The sequence below is a fragment of the Oryctolagus cuniculus genome, chromosome 4 (assembly GCF_964237555.1).
Source record: "Oryctolagus cuniculus chromosome 4, mOryCun1.1, whole genome shotgun sequence".
NCBI classification, from domain to species: domain Eukaryota; kingdom Metazoa; phylum Chordata; class Mammalia; order Lagomorpha; family Leporidae; genus Oryctolagus; species Oryctolagus cuniculus.
This window is the reverse complement of record NC_091435.1, coordinates 169,701,174-169,712,616: the sequence shown is the minus strand read 5'-3', so window position 1 is coordinate 169,712,616 and position 11,443 is coordinate 169,701,174. Positions and strand designations below refer to the sequence as shown.

The 11,443-nt window shown below is 50.7% G+C and overlaps 1 protein-coding gene across 1 annotated transcript in view; it reads left to right on the top strand.

The window, feature by feature from the left end:
• Positions 1-5,076: 5,076 nt before the first annotated feature.
• The window catches only part of SUSD5 (sushi domain containing 5), a 51,138-nt gene continuing 44,771 nt past the window's right edge, over positions 5,077-11,443 (top strand). Inside the window, exon 1 of the mRNA XM_002716228.5 lies at positions 5,077-5,758. Within this exon, the coding sequence (XP_002716274.2) occupies positions 5,644-5,758 (115 nt within the window). The 5' untranslated portion in view covers positions 5,077-5,643. The remainder of the gene's footprint in view (positions 5,759-11,443) is intronic.

Here is an 11,443-nt window from a genome sequence, read left to right as displayed (position 1 = left end):
TTCTTCAACCCAGGAAGAGATCAGGGAAAATGAGATGGATCTCCAGTTATCATCCATGATTTCCAGTAAGAAATGCACCTGCATCTTACATACTACTTGAGAGAGCATGTAGAAGCTAGAAGTGTAAAACTGAACACTGTCCTATTAATATTTCTTTCTTTTTTTTTTTTTTTTTTTTTTTTGACAGGCAGAGTGGACAGTGAGAGAGACAGAGAGAAAGGAGGTCTTCCTTTGCCGTTGGTTCACCCTCCAATGGCCGCCGCGGCCAGTGCACTGCGGCCGGCGCACCACGCTGATCCGATAGCAGGAGCCAGGTACTTCTGGTCTCCCATAGGGTGCAGGGTCCAAGTACTTGGGCCATCCTCCACTGCACTCCCTGGCCACAGCAGAGAGCTGGCCTGGAAGAAGGGCAACCGGGACAGAATCTGGTGCCCCGACCGGGACTAGAACCTGGTGTGCCAGCGCCACAAGGCAGAGGATTAGCCTAGTGAGCCACGGCGCCGGCCTAATATTTCTTTAAAACCAAGAAAAATCTGTGTCAAATGTGACATTGGATAGAATGCTGGGACAACAAATGCAAACAAGAGTTATAAACCAGGATATTTGGTCTTTCAATGTTTTCTTCCATGTTTACCAAGGCAAACGCTTGGAGAATATTAGTTGTGTATTTTCAGCTTAATCAGGTTTGATTCCTATTGTAACTGTCCTTCCAGGTACGCTCGTGGTCAGTACAAGAACAACTCAACTCAGCTCCTGGTTCCTGTTATGTAGCTACTGACCCAATAAATGTTTTAACTTCTAAAACTCCATCAGCAAAAATAATCAGAAGCAGCCTGCCTTCTCGTAAGGATGGTAGCATGCTCTCAGGTCTTATCTCAGAGCAGTATCTAGAGACAAAGTGATAGCCACGTACTACACCACGAAGGAAAAGACACAGGGTTTAGGGACCATTTTACTAGGTGTAAACCTAAAAGACTTAAAGTTTTGTTTTAAATATTTATTTACTTATTTTGAAAAGCAGAGTTACAGAGAGGGAGAGAGAGAGAGAGAGAGAGAGAGAGAGAGAGAGAGAGAGAGAGAATCTTCCATGCACTGCTTCACTCCCCAGATGGCTACAACGGCCAGCGCTAGGCCAAGCTGAAACCAGGAGCTTCTTCCAGGTCTCCCACCAGTGCCTGGGGCTAGGTTTTTGGGCCATCTTCTGTTGCTTTCCCAGGCACATTAGCAGGGAGCTGAATTGGAAGTGGAGCCGCCAGGACATGAACTGGCGCCCATATGGGACGCCGGCATCCTGGCAGCTTTACTGCTATGCCGCAGTGCCGGCCCCAGGCTTGAAGCTCTCAGAGGTACCTCTGCACCATGCAGGCTTCCGTGCAAGGCGCCTTGTCTTACTGACCTCACGTGAGAGGCACCGTGTGTCTGTGGCACATGGGGTAGTGCAGACTTGGAGAGTTTCAGAGTGCAATCAACTACTCTGCATTTGCTAAGCAGTTCCTACCTTGCGTTGGGCCGGTCAGAGGCCTGTGCTGGCGCCATGAATGGGTATGTTGAATCACAAGGCAGAAGTCCACTCTTAAATGGAGCTGGCGTATCCAAGAGCGGCCCTGGAAGGAGCAGAGGCCAGTGTCTCCGGCTCCAGTGCTTTGCCCCCTCTCCCTCGACCCAGACCTACAGGCCTCTTGGGGAATTTCACGTTAACAGAGGAGAAAACGCCTTGGCTTTACACTTGGGTGTGCACTTGTCATCCCTGCTCCAGTAGAGAACTGAGAAACAGAGGCCGCACAAAAGGACAGATACTGCATCATTCTACCCTGGGAGACACCTAGTATAGGCAAATCCAGGGAGGCAGAAAACAGAACAGCAGCTACCAAGGGCTGAGAGGGGTGTATATATAAAAACATTGCTGGGCACAGCCCCTGAGTGAGGCAGCAGGTGGCTGCCTTCTGACCCTTCTCCTCCACCCCTTCCTCAGTACTAACTGGGATTTATTTTAAAAGATTTATTTATTTATTAGAAAAAGCAGAGCTACTGGGAAGGAAGAAAAGACAGAGAATGAGAGACATCTTCCAGCTCTCTGCCATGGCCTGGGAAAGCAGTAGAAGATGACCCAAGTCCTTGGGCCCCTGCACCCGCGTGGGAGACCCAGAAGAAACTCCTGGCTCCTGGCTTCGGATCAGTGCAGCTCTGGCCATTGCGGCCATCTGGGGAGTGAACCAGCGGGTGGAAGACCTCTCTCTCTCTGTCTCTACCTCTCTCTGTAACTCTGATTTTCAAATAAATAAAATAAATCTTAAAGAGAGAGAGAGAGACATCTTCCATCCGTGGACTCACTCAGCCAGGAGCCAGGAACACCATTCGTGTCTCCTTTGTAGGTGGCAGGAACCCAAGCAGTTGCACCGTCTGCTGCTGCCACCCAGGCCCTTTAGCAGGGAGTGCATCAGAAGCCACACAGGGAGGCTGGCGACCCAGGCAGCAGCTTAACTCACAGCGCCACAATGTGGGGCCCACCGACTTAGATTTAAAATTTCCCCTCCGTGTAGGCATTTGGCCTAGAATTTTCGATGTTCATGTCCCATATCAGAGCATCTGGGCTCCTCTAGGATCCGGCGCCGGACTGTAGCTTCCTACTAACGCACACCCTGGAAGGCAGCAGGTGATGGCTCAAACACGGGGGGGCCCTGATGGAACCTGCTGCTCCTGGCTTTGGGGCGGCCCAGCCCCGGCCATTACAGGTATTTGAGGAGAGAATCAGAAATGGGAGCTCATGCGCTCGCTCTCTCCGTCTCAAATACTTTTTAAAAATCACACCCCCCCCCGCCCCGCCCAGATGTGTGAAGTCTCAAAGCTCAGGTCACCAGCTGTTAGAAAGGAAGCAGTTTGGCCGGCGCCGCGGCTCACTTGGCTAATCCTCCGCCTGTGGTGCTGGCACACCGGGTTCTAGTCCCGGTCGGGGCGCCGGGTTCTTTCCTGGTTGCCCCTCTTCCAGGCCAGCTCTCTGCTGTGGCCCGGGAGTGCAGTGGAGGATGGCCCAAGTGCTTGGGCCCTGTACCCCATGGGAGACCAGGAGAAGCACCTGGATCCTGGCTTCAGATCGGCGCAGTGCGCTGGCTGTGGCAGTGAACCAATGGAAGGAAGACCTTTGTCTCTCTCTCTCTCACTGTCTAACTCTGCCTGTCAAAAAAAAAAAAAAAAAAAAAAAAAAAAAAAAAAAAAAAGAAGAAGAAGAAGAAGGAAGGAAGCAGCTGAGTAAAGGACGCAGTCAGGCCCCACCGCATTTACCATTCCGGAGCATCTGCACTGTAAAGACAACGTGGAATTATCACTGATCCCAGTCCTGCAGTCTGCTGCAGGCAGGAGCGAAGAGGAGAAAGCTTTCAGCACCAGTTCTTACCAGGAAAAGAAAAGTGAATTTTTCAGACTGTGTGTCCTGGTTCATTAAATGATGTGTCCTTTTTAGCACCAATCACTGGTTCAATCTTTCCTATCTGCCATTTAAATGTGACATTTTTCAGAGGTTAAGCCTCTGCCTGCGGCACTGGCATCCCATATGCTCCAGGGTTCGAATCCCGGCTGCTCCACTTCCGATCCAGGTCCCTGCTAGCGACCTGGGAAAGCAGTGCAAGATGGCTCAGGTATGTGGGCCTCAACACCGGGAAGAAGCCCCTGACTCCTGGCTTCCCATTGGCCCAGCTCCGGCCATGGTGGCCATCTGGGGAGTGAACCAGCCGATAGATCTCTCTGTCTCTCCCTCTCTTTCTCTCTCTCTCTGTGACTCTGCCTTTCAAATAGATACATAGGCCAGTGCCATGGCTCACTTGGCCAATCCTCCGCCTGCGGCGCCGGCACCCCGGGTTCTAGTCCCGGTTGGGGCACCAGGTACAAGTCCCGGTTACTCCTCTTCTAGTCCAATTCTCAGCAGAACACCGGGAGGAAGTACCCGGCTCCTGGCTTTGGATCGGCGCAGCACCGGCAGTCAGTGGCGGCCATTCGGGGAGTGAACCAATGGAAGGAAAACCTGTCTCTCTCTCACTGTCTATAAATCTCTCTCTCTCTCACTGTCTAACTCTGCTTGGCAAAAAAAAAAAAAAAAAAAGTGGGGCAGGCCAGGACTTGAACTAGTGCTCTAATACGTGGCAGTGGCTCAAACCACTGCAGCACAACGCTGGCCCCTACATACCAAATAGATACATAAATCTTGAGATTTATTTACTTCTATATTTATGTATAAATATTCATTATATTAAATCAATTTAAAATTAATTTATTGTAAAATGTATATTAGAAATTAAGTATTATAAAACATATACCTATTTACTTATATATTTACATTTTTATATAAATTTAAGATTTATGTATTTATTTGAAAGGCAGAGTTACAGAGAAGCTAAGACAGAGAGACAGAGAGAGAGGTCTTCCATCCTCCGGTTCACTCCCCAGTGGCCACAACAGCCAGAGCTGGGGTGATGGGAAGCCAGGAGCCAGGAGCTTCTTCCAGGTCTCCCACACAGGTGCAGGGGTTCAAGCACTTGGGCCATCTTCTGCTTTCCCAGACCATTAGCAGAGAGCTGGATGGGAAGTGGAGCAGCTGGGGCTCGAACTGGGGGCATATGGGATGCCAGCATTGCAGGCGGCCACTGTACCTGCCATAGCGCCGGCCCTTTCAAATTCATAAATAAATCCTAAAAAAAAAAAAATGAACATTTTTGTAACAGAAGGGGGCCTCATTCAAGGATCAGGCGCCCTTGTGCGCGCTCCATAGATAATCTACTGATAAATACATAAATATTGACGGAGTTTGTAGACTGCCGCCAGCGTCCCGGTTATGACAACGCTGATCTTCGCTTCTCCACCTGTGGAGACAACAAACCTTCCTTCCTCCGCTCGGTGTGGCGCACGGGGGAGACCCAGGGTCGGGGTGCACTGGAAGCAGGAACACCTTCGGGGCAGGGACCCAGGCAGCAGATCCGCTGGGGTGTTCATCCAGTGTAAGTTCGCAGACCAGCAGGCAAGAATCCGCATTTCAGCCCCGCTCGGGGGGTGGGCGAAGATGCTGACAAACGCACAGGGCTGCTGGCGGTCGGGGAGACGCGGTCGGGTATACTAGTGCGTATTTGACGTGCCTAGGAACGAGTGCGGCTGGCGAGTTAAGAGCGTCCTCCTCTTTCAAAAACAAAATTATAAGTAGGAGACGCCGGCAGCAAATCAACAGGCAGAGGACGGAGTCCGGCACCCGCTCCGACGGCGTCAGCCTCCGGCCCGCGGTCCCCCAAAAGGCCGGGGGTTCGTGGCCGGCGGCTGCGCTCTCCCCGCCTCTCTGCGCCCTGGCTCTCCGCCCCAGTGCGCGCGCCCCGGGCGCAGCCCCTTTTGGCACCGCGGCTTCCAGGTGGAGCCGGGGTTTAGCCGCCTCCCCGGCGCCACGGAGAAGACCACCCCTCTCCACCCCCTCCCGGGAGTTGGGCGGCCCCGGCGTGGCGGGCCTCCCCTTCGCATCCCGGCGTCTGCTGGGGCTGGGCGCGCTGGGCGCGAAGCCCGCGAGCCCGCAGTTGAGCGCAGCGCACAGCGCCGAGTGGCGCGCGCCGGCCAGCGGCCTGGGCACCCCCGGAGCGCAGCCAGACCCCCTCGCCAGCCGCCGACGCCCGGACCATGACTGCCCCGGGGCCGGCCCCACGCTCCCTGGCGCACTGCAGCCTGCCCGGGCTCTGGGTGGCGACAGCGCTGCTCCTGCTCAGTGCACCGCGGCTCTCCGTGCGGGCGGATGGTGAGTGTTTGGGAGGTGGCGGGCCCCGGGTGGATGCCGCGGGCGGGCGGGCGGGGAAGGCGAGGTTCGCTGCGGTCGCTCCTTGGAATGAGCGCGGCTAGTGGCGAGTGGCTGTCCCGGGCCGCCGAGTCGCCGTGCGCCGCGCGCCCCAGCGCTCGCCGGGCTCCCGGGACCTCCCCACACCCGGGGCGCGCACCGAGGAAGCCTGCGCGTTGGTCCCGCCGTCCCGCCCCGGGTGTGGGGAGCAGTTTCTGAGTGTGGGACAAATGACAGCGAAGTGGCCGGAGCCCGGAGTGCGAGGTCGGGATGTCTTGAGACGTCGCGAAATGGTGCTGCTGATTCTCTGAGAATTGGCCCACTTTTAGGAGGATTTTTTTTTTAAGTTTTTGGACTTGAATTCAGCTTTGAGGCTTCCATTACATGAGCAGGATCGGAGCTCTGTATCAATTCCATTTTTAAAGCTAATCCAGCTTGCTCTGATTTTGGACACACACACACACACACACACACACACGACGCAGGCTTGGAAGCCAGTAGGTTTCACATCCATGAAGAGTTCTGTGCAGTTGGCGCTTGAGATCCATTAGATTGACGTGGAGAGCAGCCCTCCGTTGACTTGGGATGCTTTGTGTTTATATATTGAACCGTCGTGCAGTGAAGACTACGGAGTGGGTATAGACACAACAAAAAGCAACATGGTGGTTCAGGATAGGGGACAGCCCAGAAGAAAAATCAAAAGCCTTCCAGATGTTAGCTTGGAGTTTTTAGTGCTCTCTGTCCTATGTGCAGGTTTGAAGAGCCCTTGCTCCTAATTCAGGGTGTTTTCATTTCTCCAAACCTCCTTGGCAGGGTTAGAGACACAACATTCTTAGGATATGGTTCACATAACATTCCCCAAATAATGGGTGTGCATTAATTCCAGAACAGTCCCATCGCGTCCCAAAGAAAGCTCTTACGTGTTGGCAGGTGGTCCATGATGTTTCCCCAGACACTTACTTATTAAGCTGATTTGAAATCATATGAGTAGAACACATTGGAGCCAGCATTAATTTCTGCACAACTGTAGCTTCTGTACCAGTTTTAATCTCTTTCAGAGAAATATCATTGCCATTAGGAAGATTTTAGAGTTTCCCTCCATCGGTCCTGCCTAAGTGGCAGTGTTGGGTGCCTGCCTGGCTTGGTGTAGGTCAGAGAGGACTGAAGGCAGAATTGCCCTTGGACACTGGAAATAGAGCACCGGGCGCCTGTTTGTTTCCTTGTCACTGATGGCCAGAACTGCTCCACTTTCTCCCTTCTCTTTCCTTCTCTCCCTCTTCCCCGGTGAATTATTGGTCACTTCTTTTCTGAGCTCCAATTTTTATAATAGAGCCATTGAAGAATTATAAGCTGCTCTGAAAAGATTCTTTACTAAATATATGCCTAACTACCACCACTTCCCACATTGAGTTATTTGTGTGCCGCAGGGAGGGGAGGAGGAAGACGTGTACAGCCACACTGCGATGCAGTACACGTATCTGAAGAGACAGGTTTGGAGAGAAACCATGTCTATAAAAATAAGGCAATCGGAAACATTCAGACAAAAGCCATTTAGCTGACATTTGGCTTGACATACATCTCATGCATAAAGGTGACCTGCTGTGGTCTTTTTCAATACTTCTGAAATGGAAAAATCTCAACACTAATTGAATGTAAATGAACTATTTGGGTGATGGTTACCGGGACCAAATCGTTGATTCAACAGATATCATTGAGCCTCTGCCACACGCCTGGCACTGTCCTTGGTGACGAAGATGGAAGAATGGAGAGAGACGAGTTCTTTCTATCAGGGAGTTTAAAATCCGATGATGGGGAGAGTCGTTAAGCAAAGAAGTGTAGGATGGAATGTGAAATTGCAACTTTTTGATCATTGGAAATATTACAGGACAGAGGTACTCTGAGATCTTATGCTCGGAGACTGAGACTTGGTGCAGGAGGATCTACGAGATGGGTTAGGGATGAACTAGATGGAAAACGGAAGGCAGAGTGTGGAAGAACCTGTTATAGGGAAAACAGGACATGTATGAAGGCAGAGAGGCTGGAGCCGAGGACGAGGCAGAGTGGTTTGAGACGATGCTGGAGGAATTCGCAGAGGCACCGTCAGACACCTCCTGGGCTCGGTTTTGTGTGAATGGAAGAGATCTGGGCTGAAGAAAAAAATGTATCATCCAGGTGAGGTTGGGCGTTGAAGCCACGTGTGTGTGCCTGGAGTCCCAGGGAGAAGCTTTGCAGTGAGCAGACCTAAAACCAGGCCTGCAGGGAGAGACACAGGTTATGGTTCTTGAATCTATCATGAGATATATCGGCCTGGGGTTTTCATGTCTTGTAATATTCTTGTCAAGTGTCGGTATCAGCAGAAGGATGGTTCCTAAAGTGAATTGGAAAAGGAGGGGCTTCTGTGAAGTTACTTTCCCTGTGCTTTTTTTTTTTTAGGATTTATTTTATTTACTTGAAAGACAGAGTTACAGAGAGAGGCGGGGGGGGGGGGTCTTCCATCCGCTGGTTCACTCCCCAGATGGCCGCAATAGCCGGAGCTGCGCCGATCCGAAGCCAGGAGCCAGGAGCCTCCTCCAGGTCTCCCTCATGGGTGCAGGGGCCCAAGGACTTGGGCCATCTTCCACTGCTTTCCCAGGCCATGGCAGAGAGCTGGATTGGAAGTGGAGCAGCCAGGACTAGAACCGGCGCCCATATGGGATGCCAGCACTTCAGGCCAGGGCTTTAACCCGCTGTTTAACCCGCTATTTAAGCAGCACTGGCCCCTTCCCTATGCTTTAGTGGTAAGGTCATCTGTGTTTGCGGTTTCTTATGGGGAAGATTTTATCTTACTTTTAAAGATTTATTTATTTGAAAAAGAGAGATTTTCTGTTGATTTACTCCCTACCTGGTAATAGAGCTGGGCCAGGCCAAAGCCAGGAGACAGGAACTCAATCCATGTCTCCCACTTGGGTAGCAGGGGCCAAAACACTTAGGCCATCTTCTGTGGCCTTCCCAGGCACATTAGCAGGGAGCTGGTTCAGAAGTGGAGCAGCCGGGACTTGAACCTGCGCCCATACTGAATGTCAGCATCATAGACAGTTGCTCAACCCTCTGCGCCACAACACCGGTCCCTCATAAGGGAAGATTTTAAGTACTGCATGCAATTTCTTTAGTAAATAAAGAAATATTCAGATTTTAAAATCAGTTTTGCTAAATTTTCTTTTTTAAGAAATTTTCTGGTGCTGATATTTGGCACAGCATTTAAGATGCCGTTTGGGATGCCCACATCCCATTTCAGGGGGCCTGGGTTCAAGTCCTAGCTCCGATCTGGATTCCAGCTTCCTGCTAATATGTATACTAGAGGCAGCAGGTGATGGCAAAGTGTTTGGGCCACTGCCACCCACGTGAGAGACCCAGATGAGTTCAGGGCTCGTGGCTTCAGTGCAGGTTGTTTTGGGCATCTGAAGAGTGAAACAGTGGATGAGAGATTTTTCTGTCTCTCTGTGCCTCTTTCTCTGTTTCTGCCTTTTTTTTTTTAACTTTTAAAATTTGTTTATTTGAGAGGCAGGGTTGCAGAGAGGGAGAGACAGAGAGAAAGGTCCTCCATCCTCTGGTTTACTCCCCAGATGGCTGCAAAGGCTGGAGCTGGGCCAATCCGAAGCCAGGAGCTTCTTCCAGGTATTCCATGCAGGTGCAGGGGCCCCAGCACTTGGGCCATGTTCTGCTGCTTTCCCAGGGCACAGCAGAGAGCTGGACTGGAAGAGGAGCAGCCGGGACATGAACTGGCACCCATATGGGATACCAGCACCACAGGAGGAGGCTTAACTTACTATGCCACAGCACCGGCCCATCTCTGCCTTTTAAATAAACTTACTTTAATGAAAAAAAATTTGTTTCCCCAGCTCATCTAACTTGTCAAATGTGCTGGCATAAATACAATGTCATGATCTTTAATTATCATTTCCATGTCCATGGTGTCTGTAGTGATGTTCCCTTTTATTCTTGGAATTGGTTATCTGTATTTTCTCTTTTTGTCTTGGTCAGTCTTGCTAGGATTTTTACCAATTTTGTTATCCTTTTTAAAAAAGGCAACTTTAGGCTTTATTTATTTTCTATAGGCCTGCTTTCCATTTCACGGATTTCTGCATTTTCATTATGACTTTGTTCTTCCTGCTTCTTGAAAAGCTTTTATTTTATGTTCTCCATTTTTTATGTTCTCGAGATAGTAACTTAGATCCTGATATTCAAACATCTTTCTTTCAAAATACTATTATGGCTGGCGCCACGGCTCACTAGGCTAATCCTCCGCCTTGCGGCGCCAGCACACCGTGTTCTAGTCCCAGTTGGGGTGCCGGATTCTGTCCCGGTTGCCCCTCTTCCAGGCCAGCTCTCTGCTGTGGCCAGGGAGTGCAGTGGAGGATGGCCCAAGTCCTTGGGCCCTGCACCCCATGGGAGACCAGGAGAAGCACCTGGCTCCTGGCTTCGGATCCGCGCGGTGCATCGGCCGCAGCACGCCGGCCGCAGCGGCCATTGGAGGGTGAACCAACGGCAAAGGAAGACCTTTCTCTCTGTCTCTCCCTCTGCCTCTCTGTAACTCTGCCTTCTCTCCCTCTGCCTCTCTGTAACTCTGCCTTTCAAATAAATAAATAAATCTTTTAAAAAAGTATATTTTGTAATTGCTATACACAGGGGGATTTTCCTAGTTATTATATAGTTATCAGGAGGCAACAAATGTAACACAGTAATTAAGATCGCTGAAGGCAGGGCAGGCATCTTGGAACAGCTGAGTAAGCCACAGCTTGCAACACAGTCATCCCACATCCCAGCTCCTGAGTCTTGTCTACTCTGCTTCTCATTAAGCTTCATGTTAATACACCTGGAAGGGCACAGATCGGAGCTGGCGCTGTGGCATGGTGGGCTACTGCGGTGCCAGCATTCCCTATGAGCGCTGGTTCAAGTCCTGGCTCTTCCACTTCCCATCCAGCTCTCTGCTGTGGCCTGGGAAAGCAGTGGAGGACGGTCCAAGTACTTGGGCCCCTGCACCCGCGTGGGAGACCCAGAAGAAGCTCCTGGCTCCTGGCTCTGGCTCCCAGCTTTGACCTGGCCCAGCCTTGGCTATTGCGACTATTCGGGATGTGAACCAGTGGATGAAAGATATTTCTGTCTCTGTCTCTCTCTCTCTTATGCCTTTCAAATAAAAAAAAATCACCGAGGGAAAGCTAATTGGTGTGGTTTTTTTATCTCAGCTGTGTGATCTTGGACAAGCTATAATAGTAAACCTCAACTATAAAGTGAAGTAACAGTAGCATCTCCAGGTGGATGAGACTGTTGTAAGGATGAGAATAAAGAAGGCTTGTGAAACAATGTGAAACCTGGCCCATGGGAAGCATATTGTAATTGTTTCATAAATAAGTGAATTTAGTTTGCTTGTGTTGTGCTCTAAAAAACATGATCTTGGCCTTGTGAGGTGTTCCCAGGTTTGCCTGCTGCTCAGTGTAGGATCAATTTTACAAATGTTCCCTGTATGTTTACTGTGTATGCACTCTAGGTAAGTATGCAGTACTACACACATGGCCTTACACAGAGTGCTGGTTTAGTGCTGGGGGCACAGTGGTGCAGCAGGTTAAGCCACCACTTCGGACACCTGCATTCCACATTGGAGTGCCAATGCAA